Source organism: Phacochoerus africanus, chromosome 15 (assembly GCF_016906955.1).
Source record: "Phacochoerus africanus isolate WHEZ1 chromosome 15, ROS_Pafr_v1, whole genome shotgun sequence".
In the NCBI taxonomy this organism is placed as follows: domain Eukaryota; kingdom Metazoa; phylum Chordata; class Mammalia; order Artiodactyla; family Suidae; genus Phacochoerus; species Phacochoerus africanus.
In genome coordinates, this window is record NC_062558.1 from 46,506,462 (window position 1) to 46,532,773 (window position 26,312).

Here is a 26,312-nt window from a genome sequence, read left to right on the forward strand (position 1 = left end):
ATTCATTTTTTTTCAGTCTGAATAATATTCCATTGTATATACCACAGTTTTATTTATCCATTTGCCTACTGTAGGACATCTTGGTTGTGTCCAAGTTTTGGCAATAGTGAACAAAGCTGCTATAAAGGTTTTTATGTGGACATAAGTTTTCAATTCATTTGTGTAAATACCAATGAGTGCGATTAGATCATATGGTAAGAGGATGTTTAGTTTTGTAAGAAATGTTTTTGTAAGCTTTTATAAGAAACATACCATGAGTGTGTGTGTGTGTGTGTGCTGAGAACACTTGAGATCAACTCAGCGCATTTTCAGTTATACAGTACAGTGTTGACTATGGTCATCACACTGTATGGTAGATTCTTAGATTAGAACTTAGTCATCTCATACCTGAAAGTTTGTACCCTTTTGCCAGCTTTTATCCATTCCGTCCTTACCTCCTACCCAGACCCTGGCAACTGCCATTCTCCTGTTTCTCTGAGTTCAACTTTTTTTTTTTTTGAGTTCCCTCTGTGGCACAGCAGGTTAAGGATCTGGCGTTGTCTCTGCTGAGGCATGGGTTCAATCCCCAGCCTGGCACAATGGGTTAAGGATCCGGCATTGCCGCAGCTGTGGTATAGGTCGCAGCTGCAACGTGGATTTGATCCCTGGCCTGGGAACTTACATGTGCCATTGGTGTAGCCAAAAAAGAAAAAAACATTTTTTTTTGGCTTCTACATATGATACCATGTGGTATCTGTATTTCTCTTTCTGACTTATTTCACTTAGCATAATGCCCTCCAGTTTCATCCATGTGGCCACAACAGCAGGATTTCTTTCTCTTTTTTTTTTTTGTCTTTTTGTCTTTTTTGTTGTTGTTGTTGTTGTTGCTGTTTCTTGGGCCGCTCCCGCGGCATATGGAGGTTCCCAGGCTAGGGGTTGAATCGGAGCTGTAGCCACCGGCCTACGCCAGAGCCACAGCAACTCGGGATCCGAGCCGCATCTGCAACCTACACCACAGCTCACAGCAACGCCGGATCGTTAACCCACTGAGCAAGGGCAGGGACCGAACCCGCAACCTCATGGTTCCTAGTCGGATTCGTTAACCACTGCGCCACGACGGGAACTCCGATTTCTTTCTCTTTTAAGGCAAAATAATATTCCATTGTATTATTACCACCATCGTTTTCTTTATCTGTCCATCCATCAGTGGACACAGTTGTTTCCATATCATGGCTGTCATGAATAAAGCTGCAGTGAACATAACTCTTCAAGGTAGTGATTTCCTTTCTTTTGGTTTTTTGGTCTTTTTTTTTTTTTTGTCTTTTTAGGGCCCCACCCACAGCATATGGAGATTCCCAAGCTAGGGGTCTAATTGGAGCTACAGCTGCCAGCCTACGCCAGAGCCACAGCAATGTGGGATCCAAGCTGCATCTGTGACCTACACCACAGCTCATGGCAATGCTGGATCCTTAACCCACTGACCGAGGCCGGGATCGAACCTGCAACCTCATGGTTCCTAGCTGGATTCATTTCTGCTGTGCCACGACAGGAACTCCAATTTCCTTTTTTTGGGTAAATACCCAGAATTTAGATTGTTGGATCATATGGTAGTTCTATTTTTAATTGCTTGAGGCACCTCCACACTGTTTTCCATAATGGCTGCAAGTACCAGTTTACATTCCCACCAGTAGTGCAGAAGGGTTCTCTTTTTTCCACATTCTCACCAGCACTTGTTAGCTCTTGTCTTTTTGATAACAGACATCCTAACAGGTATGAAGTGATATCTCAAGCTGTGGTTTTGATTTGCATCTTCCTGATAATTAGTGATGTTGAGTATCTTTTCATATATGAATAGACCATTTTATGTCATCTTTGCAAAAATGTCTATTCAGGTCCTTTGCCCATTTTTTTAATGGCTTATCTGGGTTTTCCACTTGTGAATGTATAAGTTCCTTATGTATTTTGGACATTAACTTCTTATTGGATATGTGGTTTACACATGTTTTCTCCCATTTCATAGGTTGCCTTTTCATATTGTTGATGGTTTCCTTTGCTGTGCAAAAGCTTTTTAAATTGGGTTGTTGGTTTTCTTTTTTTTTTTTGGCTTTTTAGGGCCATACCTGTGTATATTGGGATTCCCAGACTAGGGGTTGAATCAGAGCTGAAGCTGCTGGCCTACACCACAGGTGTCAGCAACGCTGGACCCTTAACCCACTGAGCGAGCCCAGAGATCGAACCTGAATTCTCATGGATACTTGTCAGGTTTGTTACTGCTGAGCCATAATGGAAACGCCTGGGTTTTTGGTTTTCTTATTGTTGAATTTTAAGAGTTCTTGCTATACTTTGGATAATAACCCTTTATCAGGTGTATCTTTTGCAAATATTTTCTCTAAGTATGTAGCATGTCTTCTCTTGACATTGCCTTTGCAGAGCAGAAGTTTTTAATTTTAATGAAGTCCAACTTATCAATAATTTCTTTCATGGATTGTGCTTTTGGTGTTATATATAAAAAGTCATCATCAGAAGTTCCCACTGTGGCTCAGCGGGTTAAGGACCTAACGTTGTCTCTGTGAGGATGTGGGTTGGATCCCTGGCCTCACTCAGTGGGTTAAGGATCTAACATTGTCACAAGCCACAGTGTAGATCATAGACATGGCTCTTATCTGGCATTACTATTGCTGTGGCGTAGGCCAGCAGGTACAGCTCTGATTCAACCCTTAGCCCAGGAACTTCCATATGCTGCAGATACAGCCCTAAAAAAAAAAAAAAAAAAAAAAAAAAAAAAAGAGAGAGAGAGAGAGAGAGATAAAAAGTTGTCATCAAACTCAAGGTCATCTAGGTTTTCTCTTATATTATCTTCTAGAAGTGGTATAGTTCTACATTTTCTTTTTCTTTCTTTTCTTTCTTTCTTTTTTTTTTTTTTTTTTGCCTTTTTAGGGCTGCACTTGCAGCATATGGAAGTTCCCAGGCCCCAGGCTAGGGGTCGAATCAGAGCCACAGCAATGCCAGATCGGAGCCACTTCACTATCTACACCACAGCTCACAGCAATGCTGGATCCTTAACCCACTGAACAAGGCCAGGGATCAAACCCATGTGCTATGGATACTAGTTGGGTTCCTTTCTGCTGAGCCACAACAGGAACTCCCTCGTTCTGCATTTTCTGTTCAGGTCTGTGATACATTTTGAGTTAATTTTTGTGAAGGGTATAAGGTGTATGTCTAGCTTCATGGTTTTGCATTTAGTTGTCCAGTTGTTCCAGCATCATTTGTGGAAAAGATTGCCTTTGTTCTATGGTGTTGCCTTTGCTTCTTTTTCAGCGATCAGTTGACTGTATCTGTGTGGGCCTATTTCCGGGCTGTCTATTTTGTTCCATTGATCTATTTGACTGTCATTGAGCCAACCCCACACTGTTGTGACGCTGGTAGCTTCCTAATTAGTTTCCCTCCACATGCCACTGGCACAGTCAAATAACAAACCAACCAAACAAACAAAAAAAAACCACCCCCAAACTGTTTTTTGCCTTGTTGTACACCTCGTAATTTTATTTTATTTCTTTGTAATTTTTTGTTGAAAGGTAGACATGATGTACTAAAGGAACTGCACTAAACAGGCCTTTGGTACAGGAGTGGTGGCGTGTCGGGGAGGAAGCATGTTGCAGACCAAAATGATTAGGTCTTAGGGCTTCCGTGAGCCTGTGACCCCCGGCTGTGAACTTCCCCAGTGCTTCTCAACTTCGCTTTGGTTCTTCCCTCTCAAGATGGCTGAGAGTGGGAGTTGGGGGTGGAATCGGGATGTTTTCCTTCCCCCATGTCAGAAGCTAACCTTGGCTGGAGTTGGGTATTGCCCTGGCCCCATTAATCAGGCACTGATGAGACCCAGCAGGTTAGGCTCTAGTAGAGTGGTTTCTCCTGAAGGCAACAGGCCTTGCTAAGAGGAAGAGAAACACTCTACGGTGTTTCAAGGTGGCTCCTCTCCTCTCCTCCAAAAGCCCAAGGGCATTTTTCTCCAGCCTTGGCTGAGGACCAGATAGAGCTCCTGGAGGTAAAATTCACAAAAGTGTGTCCCCCGCCCCCACCCTGCCACAAAGACCGTGTCCCCCTGGAATCGTTAACTGTCAGAGTTGTTGGTCGATGCTAAGCCCCAGTGTTTTGTCAGTGATAACTGGGTTTCAGTACCGCTGGCCTGGTTCCCAAGGAGGTTTCTTCTCCAGGAAATTGTGATCCTGATCCCCTCTCTGTCTCTGCAATTTGGAGGGGGCAGTGGTTTGCCCTGTGACCTCATGTCTTTGATGGCTTAGTGAAGAGTTTTGATTTTTCAGTTTATTCAGCTTTTTACTTGTTGCTAGGACAGAATGGTGACTTCTCAGCTCTTTGTATGCTGGACTAGAAACTAGAACTCTTGATTTTCAATTACGTTTGGGAAAAAACACCTGGTTGATATATCTTGATAAGCTTTTTTTCTGTTCCTGTGCTCTCTTCTCTCTTCCTGGGACTCCAGTTACACCTAATTGAGGCTCCTGGAAGTCACTGAGGCTCTGCTAATGTTTAAAAAAATCTTTCTTCTCTTTCTGCTTCAGTTAGAGTTATCTCATTGGTCTGTCATCAAGTTAATTGATTCTTCTGTTATGGCCCATCTTCAGTTAATCCTAGCTAATACATTTTTTTGATTGTTTTGTTTTTTTGCCTTTTCTAGGGCTGCTCCTGCAGCATATGGAGGTTCCCAGACTAGGGGTCAAATCGGAGCTGTAGCCACTGGCCTACACCAGAGCCACAGCAACATGGGATCCAAGCCACATCTGCAACCCACACCACAGCTCACGGCAACGCCGGATCATTAACCCACTGAGCAAGCTCAGGGACCAAACCCACAACCTCATGGTTCCTAGTCAGATTCCACTGCGCCATGATGGGAACTCCACTAATACATTTTTATTTATTTATTTATTTTTTGTCTTTTTGCTATTTCTTGGGCCGCTTCCACGGCATATGGAGATTCCCAGGCTAGGGGTCGAATCGGAGCTGTAGCCACCGGCCTACACCAGAGCCACAGCAACGCGGGATCCGAGCCGTGTCTGTGACCTACACCACAGCTCAGGGCAACGCCGGATCGTTAACCCACTGAGCAAGGGCAGGGACCGAACTCGCAACCTCATGGTTCCTGGTCGGATTCGTTAACCACTGTGCCACGATGGGAACTCCCGCTAATATGTTTTTATTTTTTTTATTTTTTATTTTTTTTATTGTTTATTGTTTGCTTACTATTGAGTTCTGGTTGCTCTTATCTTTTTTTTTTTTTTGCTATTTCTTTGGGCCGCTCCCGCGGCATATGGAGGTTCCCAGGCTAGGGGTCGAATCGGAGCTGTAGCTACTGGCCTACACCAGAGCCACAGCAACGCGGGATCCAAGCCGCGTCTGCAACCTACACCACAGCTCACGGCAACGCCGGATCATTAACCCACTGAGCAAGGGCAGGGATCGAACCTGCAACCTCATGGTTCCTAGTCGGATTCGTTAACCACTGCGCCACGACGGGAACTCCTCTTTTTACAATTTTCATATCCCTTCTGAAGTTCCCCATGTCATCACCCATTATCTCACTTCCACTAGATTCTTTAATATAGTTGTCATGGATATTTTAAACTTCATGTCTGATAATTCCGATATCTGGTTTGGCTATGGATCTGTTTCTGCTGGCTGATTTGTCTCTTGAATACAGGTCACATTTTTATTTCTTCCTGTGTCTGATGATTATGTGTTGTGTTCTGGATAATATGGATAATACAGTGAAGAGAATCTTCCTCTAAAGAGCGTGTGGCTTGGATACAGCTTTGCAACTTTAGGTGGGCATGTCACAGACCATCCAAGGATTGGGGGGAGTATTGATACAGATTTTGCTCCCCTCTTGTGACTCCCTGCTTTCCAGTATTTCTCCTCAATTTCCTCCTCCTTTGGCAGTCTCAATGCCGACCTCTGACTCTTCAGGCCAATAAAACTAAAGCCTTCTTTCTGCTTGAGCTGTTGGCCGGGCGAGGGGGCTGGGGTGAGCCCTCAGAGCAATCACCCAGTGCAGTTCCTTTCTTTCAGAGGTCAGAGCGGTTGGTTTCTGGCTGCTCTTTATCACTTTCCATTGCCTTCAAACAGTTGGTTTTTTGCATTTTTATCTCATGTTAGTCCAAAGCAGCTGCTCTGCCTCGCTCAGCCTTGCCCAGCCTCTCTCTTTCCTTCTCTCTCCCTCTCCCCTTCCCTCTCTCACTTCTCCTACCTCTGTCTCTCCTTGTAGGGAGAACCTGGCCCCAAAGGAGACCCTGGTGAGAAGAGCCACTGGGTAAGCTTGAGCCCAGCACTGACCTCCTGCTGCTGCAGGCACTCAGGAAATTATTTTCGGGTGGGGGAACCCCATCCAAATCCCCTTTGCCACTGGGTCTCCCAAGGAGGAGCCTTGTCAGTTCTCAGCCCCGCCCCCTCCCCCATCCTGTCCCTCCCCCAGTGGGCAGGGCCAGCCTTATCAGCAGACTCTACACTCTCTTGTCTCTGTCTTTGTCCCCATGTCTCTGCCTTCCCTCCACAGCCTTTCAGGCCAGGGTGACCCTGCCTGTTCCTCCTGGATGGTTTGGGCTGACCCAGTCCAGACTGCATCCCGCCCCCATACCCGCCTCCCAGCAAGGGCTTCGGCCTCTGCTCCCCTGTATGCAGAAGAAAAGGAAGCATGAGAACAATATCCACACAGGGGAACAAGACAGGAGGCCTTAGGAAAGCTGTGACGCATAGCACAGGAGGTGTAGAAACGCCGAGGTGCACAGGAGCCCTTTGGCAAAAGGGACAGGGACACCAGACACCACCGTATACATAGAAAATCCATGAATCACAGGAAGGGTGGCCTGGAAACCATCATGTGTATGTTGTACATGGTAAATGAGATCAGGGGACATAGATCCACTCTACCCAAAAGACACAATTAATATGAGGTCCCAGAGACCACTGCATACATAGGAGATCCATGAGGAGTGGGAAGAGAGGCCTAGAAGTTCATACACATGGGAAAACCATGGAAAATGAGATGAGGGGGTCTAGAAACCACTGTACACAAAAGAAACCTATGAAGAATGAGAAGGGAAGCCTAGAAACTATCACATAAACAGAAGACACAGAGTAAATGGGAAAGGGGACTGAGAAACCACATGCGGGATCCTGGAAACCTTCACAATCATGAGAAATAGTTGCAGTGAATGAATTTCAGGACCTAGAAATCTCCCCACCCAGGAGACACATGGGGGGAGGGCCCCCCTCATGATGCAGGGACCTGGAAACCATCACTGACATTTGGGGAATGGATGGGATGGGGGCAGACAGGAGAGGCAACTGGGGAGTTATTTTGGAGGCTGGTATTGTGCCTCCCTCCCTCCTCCACCCCTCTCCCTGGTGCAGTCTGGCTGGGACGCCCTACTTCCTGGCAGGCACTAGTTAAGACATGGGACACACCCAGCGCCTGCCCTGCCCTCTCTGCTCCTGATTGTGGGGTCAGTGATGGATACAGCCGTGGGAGCCCTCCTCCCCCGCACGAGCCCTCCCCCATGTCTTTCCATGACTTCTGGGGCCCTGCTACCTCTCCGGCAAGCCTCTCCCCACCCCTTGCTGCCACCTGCCTCCCTTCCACACCCCCATCCCCACCCCCTAGTGGCTCCAGAGCCTCTTAAGCATACTGCCAGCATGGGCATGAGCTGGGTGGGGGGGTCAGCTAGACCCATGTGATCCCTGCCTTCTGCCTCCACTAGGCCCCTTCCCTGGCCTCTCCCAAGGACCCTTGCCTTGGAAACACGTTTTTTACCCAACCCAGGGGAAGTGAGAGAGGTGAGGTGAAGGCTGAATTAGGCTGGGCAGCCCCATCCCTGCGTGGGGCTCCCAACAGGAGGACAGCTGCCTGACGTCTCCCAGAGCAGACCTCAAATTCAGGACCACCCATGGGAGGGGCCCCCCAAGAGGTAGCAGGGCCCCTGCCCGTCTCCCTGCCTTCCCTTCACCATCTGCACTTCTGCTCCTGCTTGCCGCCTGCCTGGGAGAGGACCCGCTGGGCTGGGGGCTGCATGAGGCTTTGGGGGCTGGGGGACTAGCTCTGTTGGGGGCAAGTGGGGATGGAGTCCATGTGGGGAAAAGCCCTGAGGGCTCCTATACATGCTCTACCTACCAAGCCCACTTGGTGAAGCTTGTAGACCCACTGACCCCTCTGAGGCTCAGTTGTGACACCCAGTGGTCAAGAGGATGTACTGCAGGCACTGCCTGGTGATGGGGCTGAGCTGTCCCATCTAGACCAAAGCTCGTACTTATTCAGACAGGAAAATCTGAGGCCCAAGTCCACACAATGAATTGTTGGCAGAGCTGGCACTTGTAGTCCTGGATTTTCAGCTGCCAGGACTGTAGGAGGCAGCTAACTTTCCCCAAATTCCGCCCTGATAGGTGCCAGGCCCCAGGCTGGGCACTGTGGGTGTAAATGTGATGTGGTCACAGTGGGGGCAAACAGACCAGTAACCAGCAGTGACAGGACAGGGGCAGCTCAGCTGTAATAGGGAAGGATTTAGCATCTTCTTGGGTGAGGGGACCTATGCTGAGGCCCGAAAGGTGCATTAACCAGGCAAAGGATGTTCAGGCAAAGGAGAGAAATACCATGTGCAAAGGCCCTGAGGCAGGAGTGAGCCTGGGGTGTTTGAGTAGCTGCAAATACTTGGAATGACAGTGTGTGACAGGCAAGGAATGAGACAGAGGTCAAACAATCTTTTAGGACTGAAGAGGCCATATTGAGGAATTTGAACTTTGTTCTGTGGGCAGTGGGGAGTCACCGAAATATTTGGAAGTAGGGGAGTGATGTGGTCAGCTTTTTGTTCGCAAAAGATCCCTCTGATTGCAGTGTGGAGAACAGATGGGAGGAGGGAGCAAGATGGGAGCAGAAAGAGAGTAGGTAGGAATTTGTCATGGTAACCCTGGCAAGAGACTGTGGGGGCCAGAACTGGGATGGGGACAGTGAAGCTGGACAGATGTCAGGAGCTAAGAGACACTTGGGTGCTAGTCTGGCCGTGGGCGGTGTGAGAAGTTAAGGGAGATTTTACAATAGTAAAAGCGAGCCAGGAGAAGTTAGGCCCACTGAGTTTTATCCATGGAAAATGGGAATGTCCCTGTGACAGCTGAGTGGGGGTGTCCAGCAGGCCCTGGACACTCAGGCCAGGCTTGGAGGGGACTGGGACATCATCAGTGCAAACAGCAGTGCAAAAATCCACTAAGATTTTTTTTTTCATTTTTCCCCCAGTTTTTTACTTTGAAAATTTTCAAATATATGGAATAGCTGATACAGTGAATATCCTTGTACTTTTCTAGACTGATCAGTTATTAGTATTTTGCCACATTTGCTTTTCCTCTATATATCTACAGACTTTTTTTTCCTAATCCACTTGAAACTAAGTCGCAGATCTCATTTACATCTCCCCTAACACATCATCATTGTCTTGAAAGAATACTGGGATCCTGGGAGTTCCCGTTGTGGCTCAGCTGGTTACGACCCCAACTAGTATCCATGAGGATGCAGATTTTGACCCCTGGCCTTTCTCAGTGGGTTAAGAATCTGGCATTTGCTGCAACCTGTGGCGTAGGTCACAAATGCAACTTGGATTTGGCATTGCTGTGGCTGTGGTTAGGCCTCAGCTATAGCTCCAATTCGACCCCTAGCCTGGGAACTTCCATATGCCATGGGTATGGCCCTAAAAAGAAAAGAAAGAAAGGGAGGGAGGGAAGGAGGAAGGAAGGATATGGACACTCTCCCAAAGACCCATGATACCACTGTCACACCTAAGAAAGCTGACATTGGAGTTTCTGTTGTGGCGCAGTGATTAACGAATCCGACTAGGAACCATGAGGTTGCAGGTTCGGTCCCTGCCCTTGCTCAGTGGGTTAACGATCCGGCGTTGCCGTGAGCTGTAGTGTGAGTCACAGATGCGGCTCAGATCCCGTGTTGCTGTGGCTCTGGTGTAGGCCAGTGGCTACAGCTCCGAATGGACTCCTAGCCTGGGAACCTCCATATGCCGAGGCAGCGGCCCAAGAAATGGCGAAAAGACCAAAAAAAAAGCTGACATTAATTCAGTGAGATGATGCCACTTCATATACAGCTTATATATAAATTTTATCAGTTGTCCCTCAAATGCCTTTTTGTAGCTGGTTAAAAAAAAAAAAAAAAAAACCAAGAGGGAGTTCCCATCATGGCACAGCGGAAACGAATCCAACTAGGAACCATGAGGTTGTGGGTTCAATCCCTGGCCTCACTCAGTGGGTTAAGGATCCGGCATTGCATGAGCCATGGTGTAGGTCACAGACTCGGCTTGCGGCTTGGATCTGGCGTGGCTGTGGCTGTGGCTGTGGTGTAGACTGGCGGCTACAGCTCAAAAAAAACAAAACAAACAAAAAAAACCAACCAACCAAGATGTAATCAAGTTCACATATTGCATTTGGTGGTTGCATCTCTAGTCTCTTAATTTTGAACAGGCCTCCTGCCCTTTTCTCCTTTCTCTTTCTGTGACTGTCATCCCATCTGGATTTGTCTGACTGTTCCTAAATACCCTCAGCAGACACACTGACTAAGAACTTGATGCCCTCTTACTGCATCTCAACAGGGAGCTCATGATGTCCTACTGTCTGTGCCAGCAGTGGCTTAATGTCACTATTTTATTTTATTTGCATTTTAGGGCTGGACCTTCGGCATATGGAGATTCCCAGGCTAGGGGTCAAATCATAGCTACAGCTGCTGGCCTACACACAGCCACAGCAACGCCAGATCCGAGCCGCGTCTGCAACCTACACCACAGCTCATGGCAACGCTGGATCCTTAACCCACTGAGTGAGGCCAGGGATCAAACCCGCAACCTCCTGGTTACTAGTCAGATTCATTTCTGCTGTGCTACAACCGGAACTCCCTTAATGTCACTTTTGAAGGTCATCCCTTTTGAGATCCTGTTGTTATAATACTTGAAGAGGAATTATTTTGGTGTGCAGCCTCTGATGACCCTGTGACCTTTCCAGGCTTAATGACTGTCGGTGCCTGAGAGTAATGCTGTCCATGTGATATGGACAGAACAGTCTCAGCATGGCCACAGTAGGTCGGCTCAGAACGGACATGATGCGGGGACCGTGGGGGTGCTAGATGTCTTTGTGGGAAGAGCTACTTGCAGGTAGTAATTGTACCAAGATGCAAATTATACATCATCATTGCATTTGATCTGTACTAAGTAAAGGACTCCGAGAGAGACTCCCAGATGTGTCAGCCTTGGAATAGTTCTGTGTGCCCTCCCAGGGCTCTGTCAGAATTAAGATATCTCCATTCTGGAAATAACTTTAGTCTGGAGGAGGAAAGAGGAAGGAGTGAGGGAGCGTGAAGTTTGAGCAAGACCATGGACCCTGTCCTGGGGAAGGAAAGGAAGAAGTGAAGGTGAAGAGCCCTGGGCAGCAGCTGGCACTTCTTCAGACAGGAAAGCCTCAGAAGAGAGGGCTGCGTATGCACGCAGCATATGGACCTGGAGTTGTCAGGCCTGGCAGGTATGAGCCCAAAAGGGCTGGGGAGGGGAGCATGTGGACCTGAACTTCAACTTCGCTGGCATTTTAAGCACAGCTTACCAACAGCGATGCCAATTTTACTCTTATGTGATGTGAATGGAAAGGATGTTAATAAGTAACTCCACCGACGGAGTTAATTAGAGTGAGATAAATGTAGTATTTAAGGCAAGATTGAGTCAGTTTAAAGAATATTAAGTAAACAAGAGTACAAGTGACCCAGGGATGTGGCAGGAATCATGCAGATGTGAGAACAACTGGTATCAGGCAACAGAGATAAAGGAGTGGCTGGGGCTCTGTGGCAACCTCGGGAGCAGGTTCCGTGGCAGGTCCTGTGGCAGGCATTGAGACAGCAGTACCACCCCCTGCAGACTGGCCTCCAGCTCCCTCAGTGCAGCAGGATTTGCAGGGGGTGGGGAGAGAACAGCCAGGGGGTGGGGTCTTACTGAAGGAATTGCTTCCGCCTGCCTTGTCCCCCTCCTGTCCTCTCCTAGTCTTGTCCCTCTGTCTGTGGGCCCCGGGCTGTGGCAGGTGGTGCTGGGCTGCAGGTGCATGTCCAGGGTGGGGCATGGGCCACCAACAAGCTTTGCAGGGCCCCCTCCCCTGCCCCCTTCACGGCTGCATCTGTCTCTTTCCTCTACAGGGGGAGGGGTTGCACCAACTGCGCGAGGCTTTGAAGATTTTAGCTGAGAGGGTTTTAATCTTGGAAACAATGATTGGGCTCTATGGTGAGTAGAGACAGACAGACGGACAGACAGCCCAGTCCCCGCCCGCCAGCCTTTCCCAGTCCCTCCAAGGTGGAGCTGCCTGGGCCCAGTCAAGAGGCTGGAGAAGGTCCCTGCCCCAGGCAGGTGGGGACCTGAAAGGACAAGACCACCCACCCCTCAATGACTAGCCCCTAGTCCACAGACGAAAGGGGGCCCTAGATACCCAGGCCCCTACCCCTGTGGTTCAGACCTGGATCTCCAGACATCGTGGGTAATGAGGCCTCCAGGCCTGCAGGGGAACCAGAGGTGATGGATTTTGAGTCTGAAAGGAATTTTGGGCAATGGAGCCAAACTCCAAAGGAGCAGGGGATTGTGGGTAACAGCCAAACTGCAGCAGTGCAGGGGATTGTGGGTAACAGAGCCAGACTGCAACAGTGCAGGGAATTGTGGATAAGAAAGTCAGAGCCCAGGCCCACAGGAGAATTATGGGTAATGGATCCAGACTCCATTCAGCCTCAGCTCTAGAGAAATCGTGGGGAACAGTCTGCAGGCCCACAGGACAATAGGTCATGGAGCCAGGCCCCAGAGGTGCAGGAGATGGTGAGTGACAGAGATTCTCACTGGGTAGGGCTTTCTGGCCCCAGGGTCCTCCTCTAGTGGCCTGAGAGGCCTCCCCCAGGCATTCCCCCACCAGTTCTCCACCCACCTGGTCACTTGAGGAGCCAAGCAAGCCCCATCGCCACTTAGAAGGAGAGACCAAGGTCCTAACAGAGACTCACTGCCCACGCTCTTGCCCAGAAGCCAGCTGGCACCCAGCCCATCCCCGACCCCCAGCTCTCAGCCCAGCCCTTGGAGGCCAGACTCGCACCGTCTGCTCTTCTCAATCTCCCATCAGGCTCCTAGCTTACAGAGCTTCCTGCAGCAGCAGGCTCAGCTGGAGCTCCTGGCCAGACGGGTCACCCTGCTGGAAGCCATCATCTGGCCAGGTAATGGCAGGGTGGGCAGACAGGGGCAGCCCCTTCCAGGAAGGGCCTGGGGACACAGAAGGCACCTCCCAGTGCTGGACCCAGGCTAACAGACACTCACTCTTCAGCCCTTCCAGCCTGCCAGCAGATAGTGCCTGGCACAGAAGGCTCCAGTAACTAGTTCTTGAGTGAGTGAGCACCTGCTCTGTGCCAGGTACCTTGCTGGCACGGGCTCTGACAGCTAAGACAGATACAGTCCTGCTGTTCTGGAGCTTAGGGTGCTGGGGGGGAGCCCTGGAACTGACTGTTAAACACAGGGTGAGGAATAACATAGTGGAGTGAGTACAGGCAGCCACGAAAGCACAGAAGTACTCCTTAGGCAGGCTCGGGGGGTGGCTGAGGGCATCTCAGGAGGGCTTCTTGGAGGAGGCGGCATCTAAATGGAGCCCTGGAAGGCAAGGATTGGGGTGTGATGTGGTAGAGGAACCCCACAGACAAAAGCCTGAGGCCAAAGAGAAGCTGGAGGACTTGTTCTGTGAGGTTGCTGGGGAGTGAGGACTAAGGTTAGAAGATCTGGCAGGGGGAATTCCTGTTGTGGCTCAGAGAAACGAGTCCAATTAGGATACATGAGGTTGTGGGTTTGATCCCTGGCCTCACTTAGTGGGTTAAAGATCTAGCATTGCTGGAGCCATATGGATTGCAGATTCGGCTCAAATCCCACATTGCTATGGCTGTGGTGTAGGCCAGCAGCTGCAGCTTCAGTTCAACCCCTAGCCTGGGAACTTCCATATGCCTTGGCTGCCCCTGGAGAGAGGCAGGGATTGGTCACCTTCAAGACTGAGCCCTGGTCCTCATCTGCCCACAGAGAGGCCCCAACACCTGCCCCTCTCCCACTTCCAGCTGCACCACCTCACAGCTGTCCTAGCACATCAGTGCACATGGGCCTCAGACATTGGATCCAACCTCATGTCTGTTTTACAGATGGGGAAACTAAGGCCACTACCAGGAAGGAAAGCCAAAGTTAGAGCCAAGCCTCCTTCATTTAGAACTGTAGAGCACAACCACTGCAGGTCAGGTCTGGGCAGGTGCTGAAGCAGATCGAAGGGTTCCTGCTTGAGGAGTGCTGCCTCTCAGGTGGTGGGGAATCCTCAGCATCTATAGAGATGTGGGCCATGGCACCCAGGAGCACCAAACGATGTGTGTGGGGAGAAGCCTTTCCGGGAGATGAGACCCTTGCATTAGGTCATGGAAGGTGCCTAGGAGTGTGCCAGAAAGAGGGGGTGGAAGGGCAGCCCTCATAGAGCCCCGAGGGGGCAACGGCCTGGAGGTGGGAAGGTTGATGGTGGGGGGTCTGTTTCCAGAACTCCTGTTGCCATGCTGTGTGGCTTCCCCAGCTTGTAGCCCCCAGACCTCCTCCTTTCTCCCAGAGGAAGGACAGGACCAAATCCCAGGCTCTCCGCTCCTTGTCAGGTGTTCCCCTCTGCCCTCTCAGGAGGATCGGGACAGGGGCCAGCAGGGACACACTGTGGCCTTGGATCTGGTCCTCCCCCACTTCCCTTCAGTTCAGGAAGGAGGTACCAGGCACCTGGTAAGGCCCACGCCCACTCAGAGTGGCCACAGCCTAGGAGAGCAGGTCTCATGAGCCAGCTCATGGGTTGTGAGCCTAGAAGGGGCTGTGCAGGGGAAGGGGAGCAGAGGAGATGGAACCTTCCCCACTAGCCCATTATATATCACAGGTGCTAATGAAGGACCCAGGTGGGGTTTACGTTTTGATTATAATCCTTAAGATGATAATAGTAACAGCTGTCACATGCACCCACCTGGGCTGGGGCATTTACACCCATCATCTACTATCTGTAACAAGCTTGCTAGGTGGGTGGTACCATGCTCACTTCACAGATGAAGAAACATGTTCAGAGGGCATGTGACTCCTCCAGGGACACAGGGGTGTTAGTGGAGAGGCCAAGGGTCCACCCTAGGTCTAGCTTCTAAAGCGCTGGCTCTTTGGGCATCTGCAAGGGTTCACTGACCCCTCTGGTCTCCTAGGCACTGAGTGGGGCCCAGGGGAAACCAAGGCCCTGAATTTGATCACAACAGAACAGCATCTCATGACTAACTGACAGTGACTGGAATTGCAGGAGACCCCAGTTGAAAGCACACCAACCTCGTGACCATAATTCAGCATTTACTGTGCAAACCATTTTCCACTCTTGGTCATGTTAAACAGTGTGCAAGGGTGTGACAACAAGAGTGTCATCCAGATGAGGCTCCAAGTTTCTGGGACTTGCCTACGGCCACCTAACTGGGACATAGTAGGGCAAGGGCTTGGCCCTAGCTGATGTTGGAACCGGAGCTCTGTGCTACCCTCCTCCTACACTCCCTCCCTGGTTTAGGGTATGAAATGTTCCTTGACAGTGACCTCAGATACCTGACTGCCCTGGGGGCCTCACATCTCAGCCTGGAGGAGCATGGAAGGCTACATACAACACACAGGGTTGGGGCGCTAGACAGGCAGGGGTTTGAGGGTATAGCCCCCTCCCCTGCCTGTACCTTTGCTGGGAAGCTGGTGCTTACCACGGTACAGGAGTCTGTCCTATGAACAGGGATTCGGAGGTTCGGCCAAGTCCTCCATCCTGCCCCCCGCCCCCCCCCCCCCGGAAAAACAGCCCATCCTTCCAACCTGCCTTACCCCTTGTTTAACTTCGAGGGACTGAGATGATAGTCATAGAAGGCTTCCTGGAGGAGGTGGGTCCTGCTCAGGGTTTTGAAGGTTAAGTAGGGTTTTTCCAGGTGGGATGGGCCAACTATCCAGTTTGACTCTTGGAGGGCAGCTTATTTGCAGGTTGGGGCATATCTCACCATAACCAAGTCAGAACTGACTTCAATGATTATTAAAGTTGGCCAAGGCCTCAGTATATCTGGAACCATCCCCCTGGTTTTAGAGATGAGACAACTGAGGTCCTGACAGAGGTCCAAAGCCATGCAGGTTGGTGGCAGAGCCTGGTCTTCCTAAGCCCTTCCCCACTACAGGTGGCCTAACCTGAGCAGAGAGGAAGTGAGTCTGATGCCTGGCCTTAGTTTAACCAGCTATGAAATGGGGATGGTTCAGGGCACACCTTTGCTCCTTTTTATGGAGCATTCACTATGTGCTTAGCATTTCAGAAACATGGTGGGTCCACTCATCCCCACTTGACAGGGAAATAAGAGGCTGAGTGTTTCAGTTGGGTTAGAGGCTGATAACTCCTGGGGGGAGGGCACTAACCAGCTTTGCAGATCCTCTTCTTCCTCACAGCTCTGCCTCTCTGACGCCAGGGAAGAGAGGCCCATCCCCACCCCCTGAGGACCAAGGGGAGGTGGGCCCCTCACACCAACCTCACTAACCCGGCCTCTCTCCTTCCCTCCGGCAGAACCAGAGGGGTCAGGGGCAGGCCCTGCCGGCATGGGCACCCCCAGCTTCCTGCGGGGCAAGAGGGGAGGATACTCCGCCAACTACCGGATCGTGGCCCCCAGGAGCCGAAATGAGAGAGACTGAGGGGGGGGGGTGGCCCCATGGGGAGGGCCAGGCCAGTCTTCCCTTCTCAGCCTGGACTTGGCCAGCTGCCTCCAGGGTCCACTGGTCCCTATTTATTAATATCCTCAGGGTCCCTTCTGCCACCTAGGCCTTTGGGGTGGGCAGGTCTTGGTCCTGGCAGTCCACACACATCTGCCTCCTCTGAGGCTGAGCAGGGACTGGGGCCCAGGCGAGAGGTGAGACCCTGCTCAGGGCTCCTGGCCTCAGTTTCCCTCTGTGAAATGGGTGATGCAGGCCTGTGGGCAGGGGTGGCAGGTTTGCAGCATCCATCTTCTTGTTAACTGCCCGGCCATCCAGGCCCCAAGCAACTGAGGGAGTGGAGGCTGGGGCTCTCTCTGCCGGTCTCCTTCCCCCCTTCCCCAGCCAAACCTTTACCCTCCTCTCCTTGTTTCTGGTGCTGGATTCCTGGCCCTGAGGTCAAGTTGCCTGATCTGACTGGACATTCAGGGCTCCTTGTCTCAGTTCTGACCCTTGAATCACTCTGTCCCTCCCATGTCCCAGGGGGAAGGGGGCATGGAGAGGGAGGGGCCACCTGCTCCCACCACCCTTTGTGACAGACACCAGGAGGTAGATGTGTATCAGCCAATAAAGGCCCCCAGCCTGAATGCCACTGGCCTGGTTTCAGTGTGTGCTTAGATCAGGGGCAGCCTGGCAGGACCAGGAGCCTCTTCCCACTGCTCAGTGCCTTCACTGCCCACCTGCAAAGCAGGGCTGTGAGGCTGGAGCTCGTGGGCAGCTGGGAAGTGGAGGTACGAGAGCAGAACAGAGGCTCGGGCCACCCTCCCCCCATCCTCCACCCTGGCCAGGTGTCCAGAAATGGCTGTGGCATCTGACAGGCCAGGAGAACAAGGAGCTACCAGATTTCGGGGCAGCTCCCCTTCTCCAAGCCTGTTTCCCCACCTGTAAAAGGAGACTGATAGCACGGTCATCAGGTCTCCCAGTCTGTTTCAGCCCCTCCACTCTGGCCCTGGCCTGGGGTACAGCCCCACAGGTGACCAGAGCACAGGCCGCTCCAGGACCTGAAGCTCCGTGTGCTGCCCCGCAAAGTCCAGCTTCCCTGCCCCTCCACCAGCCCATGAGCAACTCACACGTGTGCCCCTTCTGCCCTCTTGGCTCTGTCTACCTCCCCTCCCTGGGAGGAGGTAAGACTGAGAGGGACCAGGAGAGAGGAACTACTGCTTCAAAGCTGACAAAGCAGCTACCCCACGACACCCCCCCCACACACACACACACTGCTTCTTGCTCACAGGGCCCTGCAGGGTACAGCCACGAGCTACAGAGCCTGCCCTGGGCCAAGGAGACAGACTGAATTGTCCCATGTCCAACAGGGACACTGGGGGCTCTGGGCAGTGAAGGGATGCTATTCCTGGGGATCAGGGAAGGCTTCCTGGAGGAAAGTCTCTCTGTAGGCCAAGACCTGAGGATGGGTAGAAATTAGCTGGAAAACAAGATGACAGATGCTCCTTGGCAAGGGTCCAGCCCTGCAAAGGCCCCTGATGTGGGGACACAGCTTGCTGGGGGAAGAGACTGCATGGTGCAGGGCCAGTAACACCGCATCTTTGGACATCAGGGAGCTGCTCTCCTCAGTCGGCTGTTGGTTCACTGCTCAGTCATTCATCCATCCCCCTGATGCCAACACACACGAGTCAGACACACCACTGCCCCCAAAGAGGTCCAGGTTGAAAAGTAAACTGGTTTAATTCTAAACAGTACCAGAGCTGGGTGCTGGAGGGGCTGACCCTGAACCCACCATAGCTCTCAGCAGGCAGCATGGAGCTCTGACTTCCCACCCATAGGCCAGGCTTCTTCTCATCTGAGGGCCTGCCTGTGCTAGGGGGGCCCAGGACCCTCAGGGTGGGCAGGCCCACCCCTCCCCTGAGTCACCAGTGCCTCGGTACCCACCTCCCCACCGACCAGCAGTGACACGGCACCCTCCACGCGGCCTGTGGCTGCCAGGGCCACCACTGCCTGTTCTGTGGGGAAGCCCATGCGCTCCAGCTGCTGCAGCCTGTTGGAAGGGGAGACAGGGAGGGTCAGGGCCACCTCCAGCCCCACACCAGGGAACCCCACCCCTACTTACCCCACCTTACCGCAGAGAGGAGACGGAGGACTTAGGCAGCCAGAGTGGGGTCTCGGGACCCTGGGCTGGCCCCTCAAGGAGCGAGGCCTGAATCCCCTCCTGCAGCATCTGCTCATCCAGGGCTGCCCACATTGGGGTCCCTGGGGGGAAGCTGGGCCCAGACCAGGCCAGTCCTGCCTCTGAGGAACCCTCCCAGTGAGGCTGCACCAGCCTCACGCCTGGTGGGAGCGGGGCTGAGCCTTCACTGTGGGACCACAGGCTAGCGGAGGCCATGTAAGGAGGTCCAGGTGTGGGAGGCCTGCAGGAGCAGAAACAGAAGCAGGCCTGAATGCCAGCCACCAGTATGGCTTCCAATACCAGGGCTGGTGTCCTTGGCATCACCCTCACCTCGTTCCAGCAGGATGGGTGACAGGCAGCTCAGCCAGGCTGCCTGGGGTAGGAAGGAGGCGGAGGGGCCAACTCCCTGCCAGGGCCCTGCATAGGACACCCTCCTGCAGCGCCTGCAGCCGCTGCTCAGAAAGCTCCAGCCACTGGAAGGCCCCGGCTGCATCTGTCTGCCCAGGGCAGGGCGGCTGGTCAAGGAAAGCCACATCCAGCCAGGGGTGAGCCCACACCGTATGCTAGGCCTTGGGCCAACTGCCTGGCCTGGTGTGTGCTAGGTATTCCCTCATTTCTCCTCACCGTGGCTGTGCCAGAAAGGTGTCATCACCCTTGTGAGCAATCGAGACTCAGAGAGAAAAAGGAACCTGCCCGAAGCTTCCCAGCCAGCGAGAGGTGGGGCTGTGTGTGGCTCGCCCCCAAAACCTGTCTCGTCCTGATTCAGCAGCCCCCTGGCCACTGTCCCCTGAGCCCTGTGTGCCTGCTCAGTACTGTGACTCCAGGCCCACGCCTGGGTCGGCTGATGCTCCCCGACTGCCCTCAGCCAGGGCACCATGCTCCCTACCCCAGGATTCAGCCAGGTGGCCCCAACCCCGAATGACTAGAGGGGTCAGCCTGCGCCCAGCGTTCCCTCAGACTGCACCGTTTTTCCCCAACAGGCATTAAGCATCTTGGGAGCAAGAGCCTGTGTTTACCACACTGCCCAAAGGTCATTCCTCCTTTTGGTGCCCAGAGAGTCACAGGCTCACCCACCCTCGCCTTGACAGCCTTCTGCACTGTCTGTGAGGCCTGTGCCCTCCTTTTCCACATCTGGTCACTGGAACCTCTCATCCTGCATGGCATTGGCATAGACGCCACCTCCACTGGGATGTCCAGATTAGGTGCCCTTGGGTCCCTCAGCTCCCAGGCTCCCTTCTAATTATTATTGGCACTTCTATGTGGCCACAAGCCTCCAATCTCCAGCTAAAGCCAGGCTAGAGGAGGACTCAGAGATGCCCCTGGACTGTGTGCACACAGCTTCCTGGCACGTGGGACCCGACCCCCTCCTGCCAGTCCCTTCCCAGGCACCATTGGGGTCTAGCCAACAGAACCCACATGTCCACATGAGCCCTGGGCCCAGGCAAAGGATACAAGCCACGCCGGCAAGGAGACCACAGAAGAGCTGCAGGAAGGGTGGCTCGGAGCTGAGCAGTGGCGTCAGGGCGAGGAGCAGCCAGGGCAGGAGCCAGGGTGGCATTGCCCCTCGGGGCTGCCTAAGGCGGTAACACTGCCCTGCCAGCATGGCCAGGTGGACAGGCATGTATCCACAGCCCCCGGCGGCCCTGGACAACCCAAGGCCTGCCAGCAGCACAGCCATTAGCCCACAGGCCAGGGCAAGCAGGGTGGAGGCATGCAGGAACCGCAGTGTGCCCAGATGGCACTCCTGCCGCCAGCCCAGCGTGGTCAGGAGCAGCAGGCTCAGGAGCAGACTGGGCAGGGCCGTGTGGCCCAGGGCATGTGTCAGCAGCCGGTGTGCTGGGAGAGAGAAGGGACTTATGTGCCAGGTTGGTGGCCCTAACCCCTGAGGATATCCCAGGTGTGCCAACTGAGGAATCCCCTTCTGTCAGGGCCACCCACTAAGCCAGGAGCCAAGTCCACCCACTCCCAGCACTTTAATCACTAGTGGAGGGGACCAGGGGCTTCCCAACACTGTGGCTGCCCTGCTGCTGCTTTAAACGGAACAAGCTGGACCCTACACTTGGGCTTTGGAAGAGAAACCAACCACGGGTGAGTCACTTAACTTCTGTGAACATCTGGGTGCCTCGAATGTAAATGGAAGCTATCATTCTTGGGAAACAGAGGCTCGACTGGGGTCACTCCTCAAATCCCTAGGGTCTCCTCCCTTTCTCAGGCTTAGCTGAGAGGCTTCGTTGATTTCAACAGAAAACCACCAAAAAGGGAGCTGTCTGAAAAGGATTCCTACTCATAGGCTCCCACCCAGGCTGGCCCCTCTGCCTGGGTTCTCTGGCCTCCCTTTTTGGCTGTGGTTGAGCTGGGTATGCTCCTGTCCAAGGCTGACCTTCCCTGGGGCACTGGGTCCGATCCTTGCTTGACTGCTGCAGGATGCATGCTGCTCCTGCCAACTGGTCTGAGGCCCTACAGCAATTCTTCTGCCTCCTCCAAGGCCCATGGGGTTGACCCTCACCCTGCCAAGGGTCCAGCAGCAGCTCTGGGGCCAGGACAAGGCTGGGGCCAGCCCCCAGCAGCCACAGGCTGCTTATTAGAAGCATCAGGATGGAGGAAGCGAGAGGCAGCGCCGGAGATGGTAGGCCAGGTGGGCCTCTGGCATGCATAGCTTGACTGAAGGTGGTCAAAGGTGGTCTTGGGGCTGTGTGCTATGGGTAAAGGAAAACAATAACAGTTATATTGTGGCTTTTATCTGACTTCCTTTCAGCTACCCTACCAACAGCATCATTTTACATAAGTAAAAACTGAGGCTGGAGAGGCTGCTCCAGCAACTTGGCCACTGAGGAGCTCAGAGGCTAATCATGTGCTTAGCCATCTGACCATCCTACCCACCTATGTGTGAGGATGAGAAAGGGCCAGGCCAAAAGGTACCTGAGCCCTGATGGGCCCTGAAAAGAGCCTGGAGTGGGAGGGGCAGGGAATGGGAAATTGAACTGGGGCCCTGGGCTCCCAAAAAGAGGGGTGGAGCTCCCCCAGGACAAATTTAGGGCCATCTCCAGCTTTCTTCTGCCTTCCCCTTCCCTCTGGCTGCAGACCAACCACCTTCCTCCCTCCTCCCTTCCACTGGGCCCAGACTTAGAGCACCCAGTGGCCTCAGCTGCCCTTGACCTAGGGGGCAAGGACAGCCAAAGGGCAGGCAGATTAGGGAGGGGGTGGAGCAGAAGGGTTGGAGGAATCCCACACCCTGAGTGCACACAATGACCCTGGACTAATAGAGCCTCAAGCTCAGCTCCTCTGGCTCTAGCCCCCTTTTCATAGAAAGGTTCCACTTCTTCCTGCTATGGATCCCTGGGCAAGTTTGGAACCTCTCCTTCCTCGTCTGTAAACTGGGCATTAAGAAAATCCATCCCTTGGAGTTCTGGCTGTGGTGCAGTGGGTCAAGAATCTGACTGCAGCGGCTCAGGTCATTGCAGAAGCATGGGTTCAATCCCTGGCCTGGTGCAGCACGTTAAATAATCCGGCATTGCTGCAGCTGCAATCTCAGCTGTGGCTCCAATTCGGTCCCTAGCCCGGGAAATTTCCATATGCCACGGGTGCAGCCATTAAAAAAAATAAAGAAAACCCACTCCTCATAGATGAAACCCACCTGCTAGTTTCCTACAGAAAATGCCTCTGCCTGCAAAGCCCTTCCCTTCATCTCTGTGAACTCCTATTCACCCTTTGAAGCCCAGCTCAAATGTCCCCTTCCCTCCTCTGCCCCCCCCACCCTCCCCCCATCATGGCTCTTACCCCACCGAATAAGCACCACATGGCCTGTTTTTCTCTAGGCAGAAGATCTGAACTGGCTGGAGGAGAGCTTCTCCTCTTGCTCATGGCCAAGTTCCCCAGGGTGCTCATAGCTTACATATAGCTTGCTTTATGTGTGTTCACTGAAGGAAAGACACTAGCTTGGCTCCAGTTCCCGCCGAAGGATTTGGATAAGCCCTGCCTTTTGATGGGCCTGGGCATCTGTCTAGGGAGACTGGATTTAATACAAGAAGTCAGGCAGGTGCAGCTCTTGCAGGGAGCCAGGGCACCCACTGCAAGCTGCCTCCTGCACGCTCACAACCATCTCTCCCTGGGTACTTTAGCAAGAGTGGGTTTGCCCATGGACAAAAAGAACTGGGATTTGACCGCTCGGGGTCTCAGCCTGTCCATCTATAAAATGGGACGGTGCATCATCAAGCCCTGGCCTACCTTACTGGGAAGCCGGGAAGACAGAAATGGAAAGACAAGGACCGGGAAGATTCTTCCGGGTGATGGAGAGTGGGGATCCCACGGTGTGGCTGGGACTCGGCTTTATATTTTGGGCCTCAGTTTCCCTTTCTGTAAAAACGGGTGTTGGAGAGGGGTGGTGATTAAAGGGCCTCCTTCTCAAACTCAACCGTTACTGGAGGGCCCTCGGGCCGAACACTACGTTCGCGGCCTCCCATCCAGCCCACCCGCCTCGGTCCCCTTGCCCGCAGGCCGGGCCACGTGTCTGGGGTACTCACTGCGGAGCGCGCCCCCCGCCCCCAGAAGGCCGGGTGGGGCCCTCGGCTGGGAGTCGGTGCTCTAGCTTCCCGCCGAAGCCCGAGCGCCCCGAGCCCATTCTACTCGCACTCGGGCGCGTGACCCTGGGCGACCGGTCGGCGCGCCACCCACTCCTCCGCCGCCCGCCGATTAGTCAGCAGTTGTTCTAGGCCCGGGTCCCTTCCCCCAGCCCTCCCGCCGGCCTCCGTTTCCCTCCAAGGCAAACTCTTCAGAGACGGTCCCTAGAGCCAGCGGACGTAACCATTCCAAACAGCCTCGCATCGACCAGAGAATCACTCCGACTTGTTACCAAGATCCGCTCACCGGTCGCTCCCACCCCTGCGGTGCTATTTTGGCCAGCTCGTCACATCCGTTGCTCTTTAGAGAGGATTAGGACTAGAGCAGCGGGAGCGAAGGACGAGAAAGCTGTGGTTCATCTCTCCTTCCCCTACCCCCGTGGCCTGGCCCGATGGTAGCGCCCGAGGTTGCGGGTTTCGCGGCTGCGCAGTGCGGCGCCTAGAGGGAAAGCGAGAGGGAGACGGACGTTGAGAGAACGAGAAGGAAGGAGAGAAAATGGCGTCCACGGGTGAGTGTGGTGGAGCCGCGGTCGCGCCGGCGGCGGCTGGGACGCCCAAGTTAGGGACCGTTCGTCTCTAGGGGTGACCGGAACGACTGAGTGGGTTTGTTGGGAAGGGTGTGAGGTACCCGCCGCGGCCCGAGGAGCTCGACAGCCGCCTTTCTCCTCTCCTCCGCTCCCCTCCCCCCACCGAGCAGGCCGGTTCTGGAACCTTCCGGCACCTCCGGCGCGCGGGGGGCTCGAGGCGGCGGAGGCGCGCTGGGCCAGCCTTGGCCTCCATTGTGTGGCGGCCGTCGGGCCTCGCGCTCTGGGCCGCCCGCCACGTGGGCGGGGCCTGCGGCCTCCGGGGCCCCGCGCGGGGGTGGGGGGAGGGCTCGGCCAGGCCTCGAGCCCCGGAGCCCCGAAGCCCCGAAACTGGGGGTGAGAGGGCCGAACGGCGGCTCCGAAAGCTGCAGTTCCGCAGCCCCTCTGACTTTTCCCACCCCAGTCTCATTTTCAGGAAGGCAGCCAAAGCCCGAGGGCGACTCTGCCTCGCCGAGAAGCTTGGGCAATAAAAGCATATAAGCTGAAAAGGCTTCACGGATTTGCGAGCCGAGGGTCGCAGACCTATGAAAGGGGGCCCCGTCATCCTTAGAGCCGAGTCGGCTGCGGCGTCCAGTGCCGCCAAGTCGCCCCCTCGGCGGGTTCCAGCTCGAAGTCGAACTTTTTTCTGTCCGACTGTGTTTTAGACGGAGTGTGGGCCCCCCTTCCCCCCGCCCCCACACACCTTACGGCCTCTCAAGTCGGCTCCCTTTTCGGGCTTCGTTTTTTACCATTATTTATCTTTTTCTCTCCAGAAAGCAGTTATGTGGCTTCCCAGGGCCGTGTTTTCAGCAAACGCCGAGGGAGATCTGTTGTGTAATAAGGCCAACTCGGATCGTGAGGCCAGAAATCTCCACTGAAAGAAATTTCTGGCCTCTGACTTAGGAGAAACAAAAGGCCTGGGTGGGAGTGTGCATTATGCTTAAGTAATCGTTCTGCATGTTATTTTGCCCAGGTTAGGCCGGGGGGCTTGTTTATTTCGCGGACTAGAGAGGAAGGAGGCGCGTACTGGAAGAAAGCCTGGGGTGGGAGCTCACTCGAATATGATGACTGGGGTGGTCCTTGCACGGGGTGTTTAACACTCTAGACTGGACCTGCAGTTTGCAGCAGGTTTTTGCGGTTATTGGTAGGGTGGGGCATTTTTGCCCCTCCTGACTCTAGGCCTTTGAGGCAGTTGCAAAAGACAAGAGGGAAATGGGAAAAAGCCCTGGGTCCTTCAGAGTTTCAATTTGAAAAGGGTCCGGAATCCAGCCAGCGAAGGAACGTTTAAGAACTCTCCCAAGTTGTGTGGGTAGTAAACAGGTAGGTAGATGGTGGCTTTTAGTGCCAGGGTACAAAGTGCTCCTGGAAGAGAGGGCGCTGAATTATACCACGTCCAAGACATTCTGGTGGGAAATGGATACCTTAGAGCCCATTACACTTTCCTTTTCCCTACAGTGTTTGAATTTTGTAAATGGAGTGTTACTCTCCCTTCTCTGTTAAAGTTTGGGTAGTAAATAGTGTGTGGCTGGACATACCAGTTTTTTGTTCTGCTTTGCTCAGATTGTTTACTGGTAACCACCACGTACTATATTAGAATTACAATTGTGGTTTAGGTAGACACAAACAATAGTAGCCCTGGCTGGGGGACCTGGGGGTGTGTGTCACGTAACTTAGACTTGGGTGTTTCCTTTCCTTCAGAGTGAAGGAGTTAGGTTAGACCTTTTAAGAGTTTTTTGAGCCCTTGGCTTCTGACCTTAGAGTAAAGCATTTTGGCTCCCAGAGTTGTCTCATAGTGACTTTAAACTCAGGATGAAGTCTGAAGCTCTAAATCTCTACAGTTTAGGTAGTGACTGCCCTAAAGTATCTGAAAGCCACCACCTTGGGTATGTTAGATATTTTTCCCTCTCCCATATAGCATACGTAGAAATGTACCTAAAGTATATGTCCATTTTAACGAAGAATTGCAATGTAAACTTCCAAATAACCACCATTCAGAGCAAGAAATAGACTGTCACCTGCCTTCTGGAGCCCCGTGACGTTGTCCCCCCATCACAGCCTGCTCTCTTCAACCTAGCCTGTGTTCTGCATTTTTAGTGTAGTCTTCAGCTGCACATTTGAGAGTTTAAAAAAAAATAATAATAATCTGATCAATGTGTAACTGCAGATTTTTGAGGCCATGTAATGTTTGTAT

General features: G+C 53.0%; 3 protein-coding genes across 18 annotated transcripts in view; 2 read left to right on the top strand and 1 right to left on the bottom strand.

Annotated features, from left to right (window-relative positions):
* EMID1 (EMI domain containing 1) overlaps positions 1-17,410 on the top strand; it is a 72,556-nt gene extending 55,146 nt beyond the window's left edge. For 5 of the 8 annotated variants that reach the window (XM_047761420.1, XM_047761421.1, XM_047761423.1 and 2 more), the window contains 2 exons: positions 6,260-6,304; positions 16,642-17,410. In XM_047761420.1, coding sequence (XP_047617376.1) covers positions 6,260-6,304; positions 16,642-16,893 — 297 coding nt within the window. In that variant the 3' untranslated portion in view covers positions 16,894-17,410. Of the gene's footprint in view, positions 1-6,259; positions 6,305-12,205; positions 12,291-13,164; positions 13,256-16,641 lie in introns of those variants that run through there. The other 3 variants (XM_047761419.1, XM_047761416.1, XM_047761424.1) reach the window with 3 other exon arrangements.
* A 1,068-nt stretch (positions 17,411-18,478) lies between these two features.
* On the bottom strand, positions 18,479-24,314 carry RHBDD3 (rhomboid domain containing 3). Of its 5 annotated transcripts, XM_047761427.1 has the most exons (8): positions 24,187-24,314; positions 23,806-23,997; positions 23,167-23,295; positions 21,323-21,638; positions 20,395-20,778; positions 19,273-19,435; positions 18,896-19,183; positions 18,479-18,813 (listed from the first exon to the last, which is right to left on the bottom strand). In XM_047761427.1, exons 4-8 carry the CDS (start codon positions 21,594-21,596, stop codon positions 18,636-18,638), a joined length of 1,287 nt encoding a protein of 428 aa, XP_047617383.1. In that variant the 5' UTR covers positions 21,597-21,638; positions 23,167-23,295; positions 23,806-23,997; positions 24,187-24,314; the 3' UTR covers positions 18,479-18,635. The 5 variants fall into 5 exon arrangements, with proteins under 5 accessions (XP_047617383.1, XP_047617381.1, XP_047617385.1 ...); XM_047761425.1 differs by lacking the exons at positions 23,806-23,997; positions 24,187-24,314 and adding an exon at positions 23,463-23,714; XM_047761429.1 differs by lacking the exons at positions 23,806-23,997; positions 24,187-24,314 and adding an exon at positions 23,463-23,712 and having other exon boundaries at positions 21,449-21,638.
* EWSR1 (EWS RNA binding protein 1) overlaps positions 23,957-26,312 on the top strand; it is a 30,387-nt gene continuing 28,031 nt past the window's right edge. For 3 of the 5 annotated variants that reach the window (XM_047761411.1, XM_047761413.1, XM_047761414.1), the window contains exon 1: positions 23,958-24,067. In XM_047761411.1, coding sequence (XP_047617367.1) covers positions 24,055-24,067 — 13 coding nt within the window. In that variant the 5' untranslated portion in view covers positions 23,958-24,054. Of the gene's footprint in view, positions 24,068-26,312 lie in introns of all 5 variants that reach the window. The other 2 variants (XM_047761410.1, XM_047761412.1) reach the window with 1 other exon arrangement.

Excerpts from the sequence above, each read along its gene's own strand:
- RHBDD3 (XM_047761427.1), bottom strand. The coding sequence starts at position 21,596 with ATGCATGCCAGAGGCCCACCTGGCCTACCATCTCCGGCGCTGCCTCTC. Across the intron at positions 19,436-20,394 it reads TCTCCTTGCCGGCGTGGCTT|ATGCAGCCGGGGCCTTCCAG; the intron begins GTATCCTTTGCC and ends CTGGGCAGACAG. Across the intron at positions 18,814-18,895 it reads TCCTCCGTCTCCTCTCTGCG|GCTGCAGCAGCTGGAGCGCA; the intron begins GTAAGGTGGGGT and ends CCCTTCCAACAG.